The sequence below is a fragment of the Heterodontus francisci genome, chromosome 1 (assembly GCF_036365525.1).
Source record: "Heterodontus francisci isolate sHetFra1 chromosome 1, sHetFra1.hap1, whole genome shotgun sequence".
NCBI classification, from domain to species: Eukaryota; Metazoa; Chordata; class Chondrichthyes; order Heterodontiformes; family Heterodontidae; genus Heterodontus; species Heterodontus francisci.
The window spans coordinates 278,721,738-278,741,959 of record NC_090371.1 but is presented as its reverse complement, the minus strand read 5'-3'; the positions used below and the strand labels follow the sequence as shown (position 1 = coordinate 278,741,959).

General features: G+C 42.7%; 1 protein-coding gene across 2 annotated transcripts in view; it reads right to left on the bottom strand.

Annotated features, from left to right (window-relative positions):
* The window catches only part of grid2 (glutamate receptor, ionotropic, delta 2), an 894,599-nt gene that overhangs the window by 138,546 nt on the left and 735,831 nt on the right, over positions 1 to 20,222 (bottom strand). For both annotated transcript variants that reach the window (XM_068045980.1, XM_068045987.1), the window contains one exon: positions 17,558 to 17,696. In XM_068045980.1, the coding sequence (XP_067902081.1) occupies positions 17,558 to 17,696 (139 nt within the window). The remainder of the gene's footprint in view (positions 1 to 17,557; positions 17,697 to 20,222) is intronic.

The window sequence follows — 20,222 nt, the reverse complement described above, 5'->3', positions numbered from 1 at the left end:
GACGGCATTACCCCTGAAATAATCAAGAGTGCTAAGCTGCTATACTCTCAGCACTCTACGAACTGCTTTGCCTGTGCTGGGATGAGGAAGCAGTACCACAGGACATGTGCGATGCCAATATCATCACCCTCTATAAAAACAAAGGTGACCGCGGTGACTGCAACAACTACCGTGGAATCTCCCTGCTCAGCGAAGTGGGGAAAGTCTTTGCTCGAGTCGCTTTAAACAGGCTCCAGAAGCTGGCCGAGCGTGTCTACCCTGAGGCACAGTGTGGCTTTCGAGCAGAGAGATCGACCACTGACATGCTGTTCTCCTTTCATTAGCTACAGGAGAAATGCCGTGAACAACAGATGCCCCTCTACATTGCTTTCATTGATCTCACCAAAGCCTTTCACCTTGCCAGCAGACGTGGTCTCTTCAGACTACTAGAAAAGATCAGATGTCCACCAAAGCGACTAAGTATCATCACCTCATTCCATGACAATATGAAAGGCACAATTCAGCATAGCGGCACCTCATCAGACCCCTTTCCTATCCTGAGTGGCGTGAAACAGGGTTGTGTTCTCGCACCTACACTGTTTGGGATCTTCTTCTCCCTGCTGCTCTCACATGCGTTCAAGTCTTCAGAAGAAGGAATTTTCCTCCACACAAGATCAGGTGGCAAGTTGTTCAACCTTGCCCGTCTAAGACCGAAGTACAGAAAGTCCTCATCAGGGAACTCCTCTTTGCTGACGATGCTGCATTAACATCTCACAATGAAGAGTGTCTGCAGAGTCTCATCGACAGGATTGCGGCTGCCCCTGCAACGAATTTGGCCTAACCATCAGCCTCAAGAAAACGAACATCATGAGACAGGACGTCAGAAATGCTCCATCCATCAATATCGGTGTCCACGCTCTGGAAGTGGTTCAAGAGTTCGCCTACCTAGGCTCAACTATCACCAGTAACCTGTCTCTCGATGCAGAAATCAACAAGCGCATGGGAAAGGCTTCCACTGCTATGTCCAGACTGGCCAAGGGAGTGTGGGAAAATGGCGCACTGACTCAGAACACAAAAGTCCAAGTGTATCAAGCCTGTGTCCTCAGTACCTTGCTCGACGGCAGCGAAGCCTGGACAACGTATGTCAGTCAAGAGCGACGTCTCAATTCATTCCATCTTCACTGCCTCTGGAGAATCCTTGGCATCAGATGGCAGGACCGTATCTCCAACACAGAAGTCCTCGTGGCGGCCAACATCCCCAGCTTATACATCCTACTGAGCCAGCAGCGCTTGAGATGGCTTGGCCATGTGAGCCGCATGGAAGATGGCAGGATCCCCAAGGACACATTGTACAGCGAGCTCGCCACTGGTATCAGACCCACCGGCCGTCCATGACTCCGCTTTAAAGACGTCTGCAAACGCAACTTGAAGTCCTGTGACATTGATCACAGGTTGTGGGAGTCAGTTGCCAGTGATTGCCAGAGCTGGCGGGCAGCCATAAAGGCGGGGCTAAAGAGTGGCGAGTTGAAAAGACTTAGCAGTTGGCAGGAAAAAAGACAGAAGCGCAAGGGGAGAGCCAACTGTGTAACAGCCCCGACAACCGATTTTATCTGCAATACCTGTGGAAGAGTCTGTCACTCTAGAATTGGCCTTTATAGCCATTCCAGGTGCTGCTGCACAAACCACTGACCACATCTAGGTGCTTACCCATTGTCTCTCGAGACAAGGAGGCCAAAGAAGAAGAAGAAGCAGAAGAAATAGTAAACCAGAAAAAAGTATAGTCACTGGAATTACCATTGGATAAGTTTAATGAAGCTCCATTCTTGGCCTGGACTATTCCTTCAAAAGGAGTACGGATTGGAGAATAGGTCACTGAGGCCAGTGTGCTCAATTCATAGTGCTCCTTATTGTCCAATGATGAAAATGTACCCAATACGCTGCCGTATATTATACGGTAACTCGCATCACGATGTAGGCAATGTTAGTTAGGCTGCATTTCTAGATAAACCTAGATGCGATGGGAAGGTGGTGGTGATGGGCCATCTTCTTGAGTAACAATTGAGGGGATTGAGAGCACATTTAGGAATATAGGAACAGGAAGAGGCCATTCAGTCCCTTGAGCCTCTTCCTGTTCCTATATTTAATGAGATCATGGCTGATCTGTATCTTTACTCCATCCACCTGCATTGGCTCCATATCCTTTTATAATTCTTGGCTCGGAAACAGCTATCAATTGCAGATTTAAAATTATTAATTGCGCTTTTGTGGGAGAGAGTTCCAGACTTCTATCACCCTTTACATGAAGGAGTAGAATTACATTAGGTTATGAACTAAAATCAGGATTATTAATTAGTAGATAAAGTAATGGCAGGGCAGCTCCAACCTCAACAGTGCACATCCTGTGCAATGTGAGAATGCCAGGGCATTTCCCATGTCCTAGATAACCATTTGTGCAGGAATTATCATCAGTTGCAGCAGCTTGAGCTCCGGGTTTTGGAACTTGAGCAGCAGCTGGTGACACTGCGGTGCATCCGTGAGGGTGAGTGCTATGTGGAATAGCACGTTTATAGATATGGTAACCCCGCGGCTTAAGGGTACACAGGGAGACAGGAAATGGGCAACTGCCAGACAGTCAAAAAGAAACAGCCAGGTCCCGAAAGTGCATTTCACTCTCCAGCCAGTATTCAGTTCTGAATACTGATGAGGGTGATGCTTCAAGTCCACGGCACCATGGGTGGCTCAGCTGTACAGGGGGTACAAGGAGGACTGGTAGAGCAAGAGTGATAGGGGATTCTATAGTTAGGGGAGCAGACAGGTGTTTTTGTGACTGCAGGTGTGAATTCAGAATGGTGTGTTGCCTCCCTGGTGCCAGGGTCATGGATATCACTGACTGGCCAAAGAACATTCAGGAGGGGCATGGTGAACAGCCAGAGGTCATGGTCCATATCGGTACCAACGACGTAGGTAGAAAATGGATGAGGTCCTGCGGGCAGAGTTTAAGGAATTAGGAAAGACATTAAAAAGCAGGACCTTTAAAGGTAGTAATCTCCAGATTACTCCCAGTGCCACACGCTAGTGAGCATATAAATAGGAGGTTAGAGCTGGTGAATACATTGCTGGAGAGATGATGCAGGAGGGAGGGCTTTAGATTTCTGGGGCATTGGGCCCAGTTCTGGGGGAGGTGGGACCTGTACAAAAAGGATGGTTTGCACCTCAACAGGGCCGGGACAAATATCCTTGCGGAGAGGTTTGCTAGTGCTGTTGGGCAAGGTTTAAACTAGTTTGGCAGGAGGCTGGGAACCTGAGGGTGAGTTCAGATAGGACAAAATCAGAAGTGGAAATGGAGGGCAGAAAATTAGTAAATGAATCTTAGTTAATATTCGTTTCTTTCATTCATTTCTTTGGATTTTTTAGAGTCACAGAATGAGTAAATTATAAATGACTTTTGCTTTGCTTCCCTGTGCAATCTGCAGTGACAGAAACTTTTAGATTCTCTGACAAGGGTGTCTCGCTGCTTGTTAAAATCTGCTGTAGCCATTACCAAGTTAATGTGCTGTGTTTTATAGGCTTCCCCATTTTAAAATGTGGTTCTGAAGCAAATTATTCCAACCTGTTGGTTCTAGAATCAATTAATAGCTGCCAAAATGTGCATTCCTAAAGATCAATTCTCAGTACACGCATTTATTTTTCTCAAATTGAACTTATTATAACAAAATCCACCCTGTCTCTCTCTCTCCTATAAAGGGATAGACAGGGTAGATGCAGGTACGATGTTTCCCCTGGTTGGGGAGTCTAGAACCAGGGGACACAATTTTAAAATACGGGGGAAGCCACTTAGAAAAGTGAGGAGGAGACATTTCTTTAGTCAGACGGTTGTGAATCTTTGGAATTCTCTACCCCAAAGGACTGTGGAAGCTCAGTCATTGAGTATGTTTAAAGCAGAGATTGACAGATTTCTAAATACAAATGACATCAGGGGATATGGGGATAGTGTGGGAAAAAAGGCATTGAAGTGCATGATCAGCCATGATTTTATTAAATGGCGGAGCAGGCTCGATGGGCTGAATGGCCTACTCTTGCTCCTATGTTCCTATGTATGTCTGGGTCCCATATATCTATAAATAATAAAAGTATTGCGCATAGTATGCACTTCCTATAATTATCATGCTTGTTCCTGTCACACTTCAGTGTACGCTCTGACTCACTGTGAGCATTGCAAAAGGAGCTGTTAGTGATTGTGTGTATATTAGATACAGAGCCAGATAAGACAGACAATAGACAGATGGATGGATGAATAGATAGATACAAGAGATTTCTTGCTCTCTGTCAGAAATTTAGTTCTATACAGCAACAAACTGAAGTTTGAACTTATCTGTCGGCACAATGTTGTTTGATCGCAATTGGTTCGAACCTTTTCCATTCAAAATGTAAGGGGTAATTTTTAACTTCACTGAATGTGACAGGATGAAAATCGGGTGTGGTTCAATTTCTACTTCATCATTTCCCTGCTTAATCAGGGAGATCATTAGAAAAAAATCTTCCTTTCATGTTTTGCCAATGATTTTCCCTTCCTCAGAGTTCAAAATGGTTTGAACCATTAGAATATGGAAAGCAAGGAGGGAGAGTGGAGCTGAATCCTAATTCAAACTTTGAAAAGTTCAACAAAAATTATCTTATTATCCGAGGCATTCATCAGTTGTGGTAAAACTGGAATGAAATTGTTGCTGCAATTGATTCCAGCTGAAGAAAATCAGTGTGAAATAGTGTGAAGTGCCTTGAAGAAATTACATTTTCAACAGCAAGGCAATCATTGATGATGGCGAACACCACTTCCTTATGCCATTTAACTACAAGTGAATTATGGACTCGCCATCAAGAGCATGCAAGGAGCAGATGAGACAGATTAGTCGATAAAGACTAAGCATCAGAAGCTCTGCAGAGTGGTTGAGACTGGCCAGGTTCATGAACTTTCAATGTTCTTCGCTAAGGAGAAGAAAATATCATTACTAAGCTACATTTTAAATCATGCCCAATGAATATAGGACACATCACACAGAACACTGAAAGGAAATTACTCGGTCCTCAGGCAGCAACAGTGGAACTGCAGGTCATAACCTCACTAAATAGTGAGAACATTTGGATGCAAAGATCAGAAGATGTGCAGACCCAAGAGATTACAGGGAGATTGTGATAAAAATGAATCATATCCTGTACAAATAAAAGTTTTATCCACTGATGAAGCAACATTCAAGAAATAGCTCTTGTTTCTCAATGTGATTTAGAGCAAAGTGCTGAATGTACGAGAAGGACAAGTTATTTCAAATCTGAAATCAAGTCTTCTTCTTTCTTTGGCCTCCTTGTCTCGAGAGACAATGGGTAAGGAGGTCAAGTATACACAGTTAAACTAACACCTAAAGCTACATTATGGCTTGTAGCAGTGCTGGTACTCTTGCCTCTGCATCAGAAGGTTGTGAGTTTCGGCTCCACTCTGCTGACATTTCAGTAGGGTACTGGGCGAGTGTGGGACTATTGGCCATCATTTGGACAGTCTGTCAACACCTCAATTTTAAAATTCTCATCCTTGTTTTCAAATCCCTCTTCACCCCTCCCTATTTCTGTAATTTCCTCCAACTCTACAACCTTCAGAGGTCTCTGCGCTTCTCCAATTCTGGCCTCTTTTGTATGATTTTAATCACTCCACCATTGGCAGCTGAGCCTTCAGCTTCCTAGGCCCTAGGCTCCGGAATTCCCTGCTTAAACCTCTCTGCTTCTCACCTTCTCTCTCCTTCTTTAAGACACTCCTCAAAATCCATCTCTTTGACCAAACTTTTGGTTGTCTGTTGTAATAGCACCTTATGTGGCTCAATGTCAAACATTATTTGTTAATGCGCCTGTGATGCGCCTTGGGATGATTTACTACATTAAAGGCACTCTGTAAATGCAAGTTGTTGTTGTCATTGACATTAAACTGAGGCCTCATCTATTCTCTCAGGTAGACAGCCAGAAATATTTCAATATGCAGCTATACTACCCATGATATAATCCAAACTTGGCTTCTGAAGGGGTTGATGCTGCACTGTTTGGCTTCAGTGTGTTTGGGACTCGGGTAGGAACCCAACCTTGGTGCACCTAAAACTATTTTGCAACTATACGTACATGGTGATACATAACTGCATCCACGAGGCCCTGAGTTAAGTGAAGTAATCATATAAATTGTGAAAATTCATGCATCCATTGGGCTTTTATAGCTCACTGCCGTTGAGCTTCCAAGATGGTGCAGTGCAGGTGCGAGACGTGCACAGCAGCTCATTAACATGGAAGGGGCAGAACGCCTGCCCTCTCTACATCATTGGGGGCGGGCGCTCTCTCCCTGGCAACAGGTCCGGTGCCACTGTGCAGGCGCTGGCGCTATTTTTAAAGTGGCTTCAACGCCGTTACGGGTAATTTAAATTTTTAAAGTAAAATGGATGTGAAATTTAAATTTCTAAATTTAGTAAAAGATTGAAGGCCCTCTCCTAACTGCCCAATGACCAAACACTTCAGTTATTGTCTTTCCCCCACTAAAAAAAATGTTGTTCCCATCCCGAACATCCCCCCGAACTTCATTACCTTTGTCCTTCAACCCCTTCCCACCATCCCCTCAGCCAATAGTAACAGTTTTCCCCGACCCCCCACCCCCCGCCCTGAAAATTTCCCTCCTCTCCGCTCCCCACCAGTGTTACGTCATGGATCTCCAAACGGCCCGGGAGGTCCGGCAACCAGCCGGAATATCAGCGTGGGACGGCCGTCGCGACGAGGTAGGTAATTATTCATTTATTAGCATTGATTTTAATATGTAAATTACGTTTTTTTTTTGCTGAGTGGTGGGGGGTTGCTGCCCCGAGGCCTCGCCGCTGCCGGTAAAATGGGGCGGGGCCTTCCCGGCGTCGAGGCCCGTGGCAGACCTCTCCCGGAGGTATTTTCCAAGCTCCCCCGCCACGACCCCAACATCAGGGGGGCTGGTAAAATTCAGCCCGCTGTTTCCGACCTTACAGCAGTGACCATGCTTCCAAAGTATTTCACTGGCTGTAAAGTGCTTTGGGATGTTCTGAGGTCGTGAAAGACACTGTATAAATGCAACTTTGTTCATTCCGATATCTAAATAGATAGATTTGCATACTAAAAGTTTGGATTTATCTCTAAGAATTATCTTAGAGATGCAGTGACTGCATCGATAAAATTCTCAGTTTCTTTTCCTTTGTGGAACATCTATGAATGAGGGAGGTGGACATTTTTGGGTTCGTTGGAGTGAGGAATGGATTAAAATCAGAGACAATCATTTACCAGTTCGAGTATAGTTCAGTTAAGATGCAGAGTCAAGCTCTCTTGTGCTTTGACCTGAACTCTAGTTAGGAACTCCTTGCCAGAGTGTAGATGTTCCTATATCAGCTACCCAAATGCCCTCCCTGAATCAGATAACCATTTTTATGTGTGCTTTGTGGGGATAAAACCCATCAAAGATTGACTTGGTCACATTTATGGTGCAGTGGCACCGTCTTCATATTTTTATGTCTCGATTGGTTAAAAGATTAGCCTTTGGAAAGGATCCTCAGCCAATCAGAGGACAAAATGGAAACTGAGATCGAGGAGCCAAGAAAAACATAGCAATAATACTCCGTTAGATTATTTGGGATGACAAAAATAAAAGTTAACATAATAAAAGTGGAATAGAGAAGAAAACAGAAGAATTAGTGAAGAGGAAGGAAAGCAACATCAGCAGAAGTATTTAGATTCCTGTTTTATTTAAGAGTGTTTTAGTGCTTAATGCTGTACTACTTTCATTAAAAGGAATGATTTTCCTGCTTTTGCACTCAGTGCGTTGGCACAGAGAACTGATTACTTATCATGCAGCACGTCCAATTTACTTTACGGATGGAAAATTGAACTTAGGATCATAGGAACAAGAGTAGACCATTCAGCCCCTCGAGCCTGTTCCATCAGACAATGGAGTGTTTGAGGCGAAGAACAAAAATCTATCAATCTCAGCTTTGAGAAATTCAATGGAACTGGAACCCATGGCCTTTTGAGGAGAGCATCCAATTTCTGCTACAATTTGGGTGAACAAATACTTCCTAATTTCACTCCTGAATGGCTTCACTCTGATTTTAAGACTATGCCCCCTTTGTTCTGGAATCCTGACCAAAGGGTGTGTAATCTTCAGTCCCACATATTCTGCTAAATTGACAATGCAAATACCCCTTTAAATTTGGTGTTTACTTTAATTGTGCATGTTAAATTTTCCTGTACTTTGACATTTGAGTAGTTCTAAAAATAGTGTGTGCCTTCTTAAAACAAATGCTAGTCAAGATAACCTAGAATTCTGTGGAATTGCTGGCTGGCCAAGAGTTAAAAACACAAATTTTGAGGGCAGGTAGCGTGATTTTTTTGCCGTGTTAATGAAGCAAAGTTGTCCTCAGAGAAGATCAACTACTTCAGGATATTGAGAATGTTGGTAGATATTTGATGCCCCTTTTTTAAGGGTGTTTTGTCCCCCATTGCACTGACAGGTCACTGGAATCGATGTACAGTGTCAATGCTAAGTGCATTTATCTATGGCAAAAACCTTCATGTCTGAGTGGCTTCTGTGAGGACTGTGAAAGCTCCTCGTTGCTCTGTCCGTGCGATTTAAATCAAAGGGACCAATAAAAGAATTGACTTAAAGTAGGTGTTTGGGTGGGGGAGGTGGCAGGGGGAGAGAAAGACCCTTAAATGTCAATTATTTTGAAACATCGAAGCGATTTCCTAAGGGGCATGTTATTCTGAAATAACATTACTTGAGTGGGGAGTATTCAACGACTGGATCCTTTTTATTACAGGGCCTGAAATGGAATCTAAACTGCGAGGTGCTGGACAAGAATCACAGAGTTTGTGCTGAAAATGAGGGAATGGTGATTGTGTTCAGTAATTATCAAAACATCTTGTTTACTGTCTTCTATTTCCATGCTTCCAAGTAAGAAATAAGACAGCAAAGGGATGTGAATTAGTAACGTATAACCAATACATCTTTGGGCCTCCTTATCTCGAGAGACAATGGATATGCGCCTGGAGGTGGTCAGTGGTTTGTGAAGCAGCGCCTGGAGTGGCTATAAAGGCCAATTCTGGAGTGACAGGCTCTTCCACAGGTGCTGCAGAGAAATTTGTTTGTCGGGGCTGTTGCACAGTTGGCTCTCCCCTTGCGCCTCTGTCTTTTTTCCTGCCAACTACTAAGTCTCTTCGACTCGCCACAATTTAGCCCTGTCTTTATGGCTGCTCGCCAGCTCTGGCGAACGCTGGCAACTGACTCCCACGACTTGTGATCAATGTCACAGGATTTCATGTCGCGTTTGCAGACGTCTTTATAGCGGAGACATGGACGGCCGGTGGGTCTGATACCAGTGGCGAGCTCGCTATAGTCCTCAGATTTTTAGCTTCTTTGCAATAATGGTTAATGCAGAGAGATAAAAAGGATTTAAATACCACCAAGTAGGCTTATTTTAATGAAATATGAAATCGTATTTACAATTGTGATAGAAGAAGAGGTAAGTAATTAATTCCTTTATTTACATTCATTATTATACTTAAATGTGGCTCCCATCGCCGAATGGCTGGACAATACTTACCCACAATCAACATCGCAAAGGTAAATAATCTGGTCATTGTCATACTGCTGTTTGTGAGAGTTTGCTGTGTGTGAATTGGCTGCTGTGTTTCCTACATTATGACAGTAATTACTGTCATGAAGGTGCTTCCATTATTAATATTGTTTGAGGACTCGTGTTTAAATGATTGTGAAAATTGATTCATTTGAAAGACCGAGGAGATGCCTGGATTTGTTTTTTTTTTAAAAGGGTTACTGAAGGACACTTTGGATTTTTATTTAGAAAAACACTTACTGGAAGAGACAATGAATTGCTAAATAAACATAAGGAGCCTTGCTGGCTATTGAATTTGTTTACAGAGAAGTCACATGTCTAGGTTTATAATTGTCAGGAGTTTTGGCCTTTTGATTTGGTTTGGACTGTTTGAATGCTCAGATGGTGTGTAGCCTGCTGAGAGAGAAGCCACCCAACTCCTCCTTGTCCACCTGTTTTGGAAAATCATCTGAGAATCCAGTGTGATAGCTGAAACCACTGATGCAGTAATTCTCCTGAAAAACCTGCAAGATGACTCCTCGATGTCTCCTGAATAGAACTGCTCCAGAAAGATCCCAGTGACAGCCATCAACGTGTACCGGACGCCAGACTAAAGACCATCTGGGACATTCTATATCATATCCTTTTTCTTCCAGAATTGACAATAACATGGCCAAAGTATTTTTTTAAAGTTAATCTCTGCAGAGCTAGTTTATTCATTCTTCTTTATTTTTTCTTTAACCAGTGTGTGTGTGTGAGGTTATTTTAGAAGGACATATATTTATACTTCCATATTTCAAAGTGTGTGTTGATCGGCTTTGCATCTTTATTGAATAAGTCTTGTTTTATAATAAATCAATAATTTTGCTGATTAATAAAGAAACCTGGTTGGCGGATTTTTTTTATCCTGAAACTAATATAATGTATATAATTGACCATATCGGTAACTGGGTAAAACATTTAAACATACGTTGTGACCAGTGGAATAGTGGGACTAGAGAAAGACAGTACATTCCTCCAACAACGGTTGTAACACTACACTTCAAAAGTATTTAATTGGCTGTCCAGTGGTCAGGAAAGGCACTATATAAATACAAGTCTTTCTTTTGTTAATGTAGAGAAATGTACAGGGTAGACAAAACTGTGACAAACAGACTGGAAGCAGCCATATTTTGCATACTAGTGTCTTGCTTTTGTTTCTTCATAAGTGAAGCTGTCCCAATGCATTTGCAGTGTTTACCCAAACAAAGGGATATGCCTGAAAACATCAGCAAGTAACTAACAGGAACTTTTGATGGGTGTTGCACATCAGAAGGGACTAGAAGCACCTGCTTGCTACCTGAAAAGAATCTCCTACAGTTGAAAAAGGTTTAACCTCAGGACTTGGCGTGGCCCCAAAATATCTGAAGACTGTTGAATCAGAAGTGGAAACAATCACAAAAGAGATGTGGTAACTTTTTAAAAAAAAATTTCCTCCTAACACAGAAATACAGTAAAAGATTGACAGGGAGAATGAACTACAGGGATTTTGTGGAGCAGTAAAAATGAATGAAACAAGTCATATGGTTCAATGACGTAAACTCCTTTCATTTTAAAGGAAATTTTTGCACACATTTGAAGACAATATTGTAAATAACTCATGAAGGTGGAGTTCAATTTGCAATATGCTTGGCAACATTGCTCGCGCAAGTGTACAGACTCGGGGTGCAATCTGCGTTTATGGAACAAGGCAATCTGTTTGGTTTTAGCCTTGGTTCAACCTATATGGATTGCTTGGCACTGTCCTGGGCTGGACTTTGTGTGAGGCCTAGTCCCCTCCCATGCTGATCTACATCCTTCTCTTGAAAGAGGGTTTGTTTACTCTGGGAGTCAGTCTTCCTTTTGTAGTGGGGCAGGGGTAGGAACAATGGCAACTATCACCTCAATGGCTTTAGTGGCTTATTCCATCACTTCAGGCTTCTTACTAGACTGAGGATAGCTCTACAACCCAATCAACCATCCTAATAACTCAGGTTCTCTGAAATTTATAGAACTGTCTAACAATTTAGTCAGGAAGACATCAACATGCTAATGTTTTAATTGCAATCTTGTCTACATGCTTGTTTCCTTCTGTGAATTGTCGAGTGACTCAGATGTGTTTTGCAAGAGTTGACAATTGGATTGGTGCCCAACATATATTGGATGACAGTCTTGATGCTCCAAGGGTTGTCCTCGGGCGACAGGCAGCTTGTGTACCTTCAGGTTACGGAATAATTGTCAGCCTTATTTAATTTTGACAAATTCATTTTGAATTTCCAAAAGCAGAGAGATCCTCAGTTATAAATAATACTGAGGGCTTGTATCTGTCCTAAGGCAATACTGCAGGACATGGGGTGGGGTGGTGGTGCAGGGGGACGCCAATGCTTAGCTTCAGTAGGAGCAGAAAACTGACCCTGATGGTTAGGTGGCCTATTATACAACCCCGCTCAATTTTCTCTTGTACTGAAGGTGGGGTGTACAAAGGGGTGGCCAATCCACTACAGTCAGTTTTCTGCACTCTCTGAAGTTGCAAATAACCCCCATTCAGAGAATGAAGTCACACTCTAGCTCATAAGGATCACGGGCATACTTACAGGAGTAGACTTTAGAACACGGCATGAAAGAAATATCAAGGCAAAGCTTAAAACCGTCACACTTACATCTAACCATTTCAGTAAAGGATATAAAGATGATTCAATAATAATGACAACTTTCATTTATAGTTTCCAAGCTGCTTCACAGGAACATTATTAAATAAAATTTGACGCTGAGCCACATAAGGAGACATTAGGGCAGGGGACCAAAAGCCTGGCCAAAGAGGTACCATAGGTTGTGCAGTATGAGTATAAGTCGACCCGGCGTATAGGATGACCCCATTTTCCCGGCCCCAAAAATCATGTTTTTGCATATACTCGGGGTATAAGTTGACCCCCCTTTTCAGCCACGACATGTTATACTCACATTAGTAGTCAGCCTCAATTCTTTGCCCCACAAATGCTTATTTAACTTAACTTATAAATGGGCGCAAGGGATCAAGCAGGTGATATGAGCTGTGTTGTGCAGATGACTCTATGAGTTTAAGACATGCCCACACAGAGCAGACCCCGCCTGGCGAACCAGGAGAAATGAATCCTCCAGCAAAACAAATGATGTATGAAGCTGGTTTCAAGCTAAAAGTCGTAACGTTTGATAACTCGGCAAATAACTGTGCTGCAGTGAGGGAATTCGGTGTCAGTGAAAAACTGGTGCGAGAGAGGAAGAAGAAATCCACCATGAAGAAGATGCCCAAGAGCAAATGCACCATGAGAACAGGGACCAGTCACTGGCCCGATCCTGAGAAATATGTATCGGAATGGGTCCTCCAAAATCGACAGAATGGTTACATCGTCACTAGAAAGGCAATGCACTTAAGTGAGCCAAATCAAAGTCTGAGTCCAGCAAAGATTTCAGAGCAACAGCTAGTTGGTGTAGCTGCTTTATGGAACGATAATGTCTAGTGTTGCGGCGGAAGACCAAGATTGCTCAGACACGACCAAAAGACCTTGATTCCAAAATTCATCTTCAGATTGCGGCAAAAACACGAGTATCCATTATGCCACATTGGCAACATGGATGAAACGCCCATGAATTTCCATATGCCCAGCAACTGAACTGTGGAGTGGAAAGGTTCAAAAACAGTTCCAGTGAAAACTACAGGATATGAAAAGACAAGATTTACGGTGGTGACAGCCTGCACGGCCGACAGAACAAAATTAAAGCCGATGGTAATTTTCAAATGTAAAACCATGCCGAATATCAAGTTCCCTGCAGGTGTTTTTGTGCATGTCCATGATAACGGTTGGATGGATGAGGATGGAGTGGAGTTGTGGATCGATAATGCATGGAATAGGCCGCCCAGTGGCCTACGTGAAAAATGCAGCTTATTAGTGTGGGATATGTTCAGATCAGATCAAGAGGTGCCTGTGACGAAATAACGCCCACATTGCAGTTATACCAGGCGGTCTAACGTCCGTAGTTCAACCTTTGGATGTGTGCCTCAACAAGCCTTTCAAGGATCATGTTCGCACTAAGTGGAATAGATAAATGGTTGATGGAGATAGGTAGATGGGTTTTAGAATGCTTTGACTGTGGTTAAAGCTTTCTTTGTAGAATTAATTTATTTAATAAACAGTGCCACATTAATTTAATATGAATTACCGGTGTCTTTTTTTTTCACATTTCAAAATGGTGACCACTCACTTTTACCTCTTTCTGTGCCATAACTTTTCTATGGTTCTATTAGAGGGACATGAGGATAAGCTTTTTCACCCAGAGGGTGGTGCATGTCTGGAATTCACTGCCTGGATGCATGGTAGGATCATAGAGGCAGAAACCTTCAACTCATTAAAAAGGTACTTGGACCTGCACATGAAGTGCTGTGACCTGCAAGGTTACGGATCAGGTGCTAGAAGGTGGGATTAGATTGGACGGCTAATATTTTCAGCCAGCTGAATGGCCTCTTTCTGTGCCATAACTTTCCTATGGTTCTCACATAGGCAGATCACATTTTATACTCAGTGTATAAAGTCAACCCCCATTTTTGGAATGATATTTGGAGGCTTCAAAGGTTAACTTATACACTGCAATCTACGGTAGGTTATAAGAAATGTTTTAAAAGTGGAGAGAGAGGAAGGGAGCTTTAGGGAGGGAATTCCAGAGCTTAAGGCCTTGGCAGCTGAAAGCACGACCACCAATGGTGGAGTGATTAAAATCAGGGATGTGCAAGAGGCCAAAATTGGAGGAGCCCAGACATCTTGGAAGGGGGAGGAGTTTACAGAAATAGGGAGGGGCAAGGCCACAGAGGGATTTGAAAACAAGAATAAGAATTTTAAAATCAAATTTTACAATCAATTCACTTCATTGCACTCAGATGTATCCTTGGGTTTTCTGGATCTGGCTAGAGACTGGAACATCCTGGGGTTATGACAGGCACTATAGAAATGCAAGTTGTTTTGTTCTCCAATAACTTACGATGTACTGCCACTTCTGGAGGACTGATCTCATTGGAAGCAGACATTGATCAATCTGTACAGATTCGATACTTCCAGCTTTCAGGAAATGTTGTTACTTCTTCGCTCAAAACGCATTTGACTTTAAAAGTGAAAGGAACCGTTTAATCTGCTGATCGGCCATTTCAGATTTGGTGTGCTACCTTGAAATAAGTAACTCCAACAATTCAGAATACCAGTTTAATTCATTTGCCCATCCCTCCATTCCTGGCAACAGTCAAAGATTAAGCCAGTCTATTCGTAACCTTGGTGTCACATTTGACGCCGAGTTGAGTTTCCAACCTCATATTTGTGCCATCACTAAGACCGCCTATTTTCACCTCCGTAATATCACCCGACTTTGCCCCCATCTCTGCTGCTGAACCCCTCATTCGTGCCTTTGTTACCTCTTGACTTGACTACTCCAACGCACTTCTGGCTGCTCTCCCATATGCTACTCTCTGTAAACCTGAGGTTGTCCAAAACTCTGCTGCCCATGTCTTAACTCACACCGAGTTCCATTCCCCTATTATCCCCATGTAAGCTGACCTACATTGGCTCCCAGTTAAGCAAAATCTTGATTTTGAAATTCTCATCCTTGTTTTCAAATCTCTCCATGGCTTTGCCCCTCCCTATCTCTGTAATCTCCTCCGGTCCCACAACCCTCTGAGATATTTGTATTCCTCTTATTCTAGCATCCACGATTTTAACTGCTCCATCATTGGTGGCCACGCCTTCAAATGCCTGGGCTCCAAGCTCTGGAATTCCCACCCTACACTTCTCCACCTCGTGTTTCTTCATTAAGGCATTCCTTGAAACCTACCTCTTTGACCAAGCTTTTGGTCATCTGACCTAATATCTCCTTTTGTGACTCAGTGTCATACTTAGTTTTATCATGCTCCTGTGAAGCGCTTTGTGACATTTTATTACAGTAACGGCGCCATAGAAATATAAGTTGTTGTTGTTATCTAATGGTCCTTTTTCTGAGTTCCAGCCTTCCAAGTCTGTGATGCCAGTTAGGAGCCTTGCCCACTGGCAATGCATGTGGGAAGATCACGGGCACACGCCCCAGAGAATTGAGGGCAACATGCCTGCAAATGCCCAAAATGTGCGGCTGATGGACACCACCAACACAAATATGGAGAGGTGGCCCTTATGATATGAATATTATAAGCATTTATCACAAGACAAAAAAGATTTACGGGGATGGTACCATAGCTGAGTGATAACTGCTATCGGGAAACATTGAAGAGGTTGGGGATTTTTTTTTCTTTAAAAAAGAGAAGACTTTGAGGTGACCTGTGAATGGGTTGGTCAGGATAGATGTGGAGAGAATGTTTCCACTTGTGGCAGAATCCAAGACTAGGGGCCATAACTACAAGATATAGTTACTAATAAATCCAATAGGGAAATAAGGAGAAATTTCTTTACTCAGAAAGTGGTTAGAATGTGGAAATCGCTACCAATGGAAGTGGTTGAGGCAAATAGGTTGGATGCTTTCAAAAGGAAACTAGACGAGTACAGAAGAAAAAAGGAATGGAATCATATGCTGAAAGGTTGAGGTGAGGCAGGTGGAATGGGAGGAGACTCGTGTGGAGTATAAACTCCAGCACAGACTAGTTGGGCCGAATGGCCTGTTTCGGTCTGTATATCCAAGTCAGATGTATGTTTCAATACTTGTTCATAGCTCATTGCAAAATAAATCGGGCAAAGATAATTGTTTCGAAAGGCGGCAAAAATTATAAACTTGTCAATCCACAGCCATCCCATCCATCAAGCAGAATACTCAGAACATAAGGACAGGAGTAAACCATTCATCCCCTTGACACTGCTACATCATTCTTTCAGATCCTGGCTAATATGTACCTCAATTCCATGGATTGCATTTAGTCTCTTTGTCCCTGGATACCCTTACCTAAAAAAACTATTGATCTTAAGTCTCTAAGATTTCAATTGACGTATAATGCTTTTGGGGAGAGGGTTCCAGAATTCGCCTACTTTTTCTGTGGAAACCTGCTTCCTGATTTCACTCCTGAATAGCCTAGTTCTAATTTTAAGATTGTGTCACCTTGTTCTTGATTCCTCCACCAGAGGAAATATTTTCTCTGTATATACTCTACTGAATCATTTTATCATTTTAAACATCTAAATCAATCACCTCTCGATCTTCTAAACTCAAGGAAACATGAGCCAAATTTATGCAACCGTCTCATTTAACCGTCTAAGCCCTGGTATAATTTTCCGTCTGATGGTGAAAGTTAAATTCTACTCCCAGTCAGTGTTTCCCTGTACTTGCAGCTCCTGACCCTTAATCTCGATTTCTCATCAGCAACACTGCAAGTAAGTGCATCCTGTAATCTACTACACAATCGAGGAGGAATTTTATGGAGGTGACGGGGTTCTCAGTTGCCGGCTGGAGAGCTGGTGAGAGACCAGTGTTGCGTCCTTTGGGGAAGGCCCACCATATCATGAGCCAATCAGGCACTTGTGAGGCCACCAGGGGGCCTTTATATCAGGACCCTGGGGACAGGAAGTCCCGCCCACTGAGAGCTGCTGGTGCACCAAACTGAAATATTCTCGTAGATTTTAACTATGTGCAGTACAGTGAAATGGAATATAGTGACAATATTGTACGTAGTCAAATCTACCCATTAACTCTTCCCCATTCACTTAAGTGGTGTTGATTATACTTTGAAGATATGTGATAAGATAATGTACTGATTTCACTCTATTGTGACATCCTGTCGTTGTACAAAATTGGATTTGGTTCCCACACAAAATGAATCATTAAGCCATAATTCCAGCTACAGTGAGAATCCATTCATGGCATCTTATCTTAGAACTAAATAGCTTATTCTGATGGCACCCGATCTTGGCACTTACTGAATGGAGTTTTCAATGCGGTTGATTGTGAGGAATGCTGCCAGGTTTGCTGTGTAGGAGGATATAACGATCAGGGCGAAAAGCCACCAAACTCCCATCATCATTCGGGTAGCTAAAGTGGTGTAAGGAACCTCTCCACCTGTAACAAGGGGAAAAAAAGACACCAACAATTAATATTTTTCCATTAAACAAGTGCATATAGACATGGAAAGCAAGCTGAGAAAGTTGGTTGATGCATTTACTTTGGAAGAGTTGAGCAAAAACATTTTTCTTTATTCACTTTCCCCTTAAGAAAGTAGACTGGGATATTGTTGGGTTTAAATTGCATCAAGACCCACTCACCCATCACCCTTGGGCTCTCTGACCTACATTGGCTCCCAGTCAAGCAACACCTTGATTTTAAAATTCACATTGTTTTCAAATCACTTCATGGCCTCACCCTCTCTGGATCTCTGTAATCTCCTCCCGAGATCTCTGCGCTCCACTAATTCTGGCCTATTGAGCATTCCCGATTTTAATTGCTTCACCATTGCTGGCATTGCGTTCAGCTGCTCGAGCCCTCAGTTCTGGAATTCCCTTCCTATATCTCTCTGCTTCTCTTTCTCTCTTTCCTCCTTTAAGGCAATCCTTAAAACCTGCCTCTTTGATCAAGCTTTTGGTCATCCGGCCTAATATCTCCTTATGTGATGCGGTGTTCCAATATTGTTCCATAATGCTCCTGTGAAGCACCTTAGGACACTTTACTATATAAATGCAAGTTGTTGTTGGTAGAAATTAGATCTCATTGCACCTGTTTTACTGACATAAAATGGACCAATTTCGCAGACCAATGTCCTGTGACCAAAGACACCTGAAAAATGTCCTGTGTCAGAACATCCTTTAGATATCCCTGGTGCCTTACATATGTAAATGAAGAACCAGCTTTAGGCCCCCACACAGAAATCAGTTGTGATGATTCTTCAGCAGCCGCAAACTAAAAATAAGTTTTTCCTTTGCGTGGAGCCAGGATGAGCTCGATTGCTCCCTTCGTCTCTGCACATGCTCCTGACAGACACTGCTGGTCATGATCAGCCCCTTTCCTGCTGGCCTTCCTCCCACAACTCCCTTGCTCTCTACCTTAGTAGTATCTAAGGCCATTTCTGGAAAGGAAAACAACCTGAAATTAGTTGCACCAGCTGCCCAAGAAGGGGGGGTGGGGGGAGCAGGCACTGGCAGTATGCCCATATGCTTTACATGAGGCCCCAGGCACGATCTCAAACTGGAGGCACCAGGCCAGTCTAAGGTGCGCACTGACCGTTCAGTGTTGATTCTGGCCCAGACAAACTTCTAGCTTCACTGTGTTAATGTTGACTTTCAATCTTTTGAACTTTTGCAATGTACGTATAACATTTGCACAAACTCTGAATTGAATGCGAGTGAAAACTGTTGTTTGTTGGGATGTGTGCATCACAAAATTTTGACGCACTTCACAATCCCTGTTTGGTAAATGTAGAGGACCAGGCTACAAATTTCTCTGAAGCTCTGAACACTGGAAATGCAGAAATACTTCTGGATCTTAGTGAAGGGGTCACAGTGACTGACCAGGAGGAAGGTCACTGAAACTTTAAAACTACAGCTGATTTTCACCTTTCTGTGTTGAGTGCTATCTCCAAATAGAAACCAGCCTTTCCCTGTTACCACCCATGATGTTTGTTTCTCTGGACTGATGATTACAACAGAGACTGCTTGTTAGTATTCGCTGGTTTGCTGGATATTTTATATATCTGATTTATCTCAGAGCAATGCAGGGATGACACTAGTTCACAGTCAACAACAGGTTTATTTACAGTACTTTAAAATATCTCAGCACTTACAAGATTTCTACACATTGTCTAGACTAGAACTCAGGTCTCTTTATTTGGAACCTTGTCAATGGTTTCCATTCATTAACTCTTAAACTCCACCTAGAGGCTTAAACAATTAAGCACTGTGAACATCAATCAGTGAACAGACTAACACAATCAAACACAGATCAATTATACTATTGAAAACTAGACTCCTGATCCTAGTGGAACCAATTACTTGAAAAGCAACGTGGCAGCCAAAAGAAGTTGGAACAAACCATTTTTGAATAGTTTGACTTGTTGGTTTTCTGGTACTGACTAGCTCATGAATGGTGGCATTTCTGACCAGTCAACTGAATGGGATTGGTTTTTGATTGGTACACGTTCAGTCATTTGCTTAGGGAATTAAACTGTTGAGTGTATGGCTAAATTTAAATAGAGTGGTTATTTGAGTCCATCACAATTTTATGCCTTACAGGCATGAAGCTGTTGAGGTCTGATATAAGATGTGAAGCCTCTCTTACTGAGCATGTGTGGTCTGTGGAAAATGTCTAATTATGCATAAGACATGTAGAGCTTTGCTCAGACCACACTTGAAGAGCCGTGCGCAATTCTGGTCTCCATATTTCAAAAAGGATTCAGAGACACTGGAGAAGGTGCAAAAAGGATTTACAAGGATGATACCAGAACTGAGAGGTTATAACTATCAGGAAATACAGAACAGGGTGGGACTCTCATCTCTAGAAAAGAGAAGGCTGAGGGGTGACTGAATAGAAGTCTTTAAAATTCTGAAGAGGTTTGATAGGGCAGATGTAGACTTGATTTGAACTCAATGGCTGGTT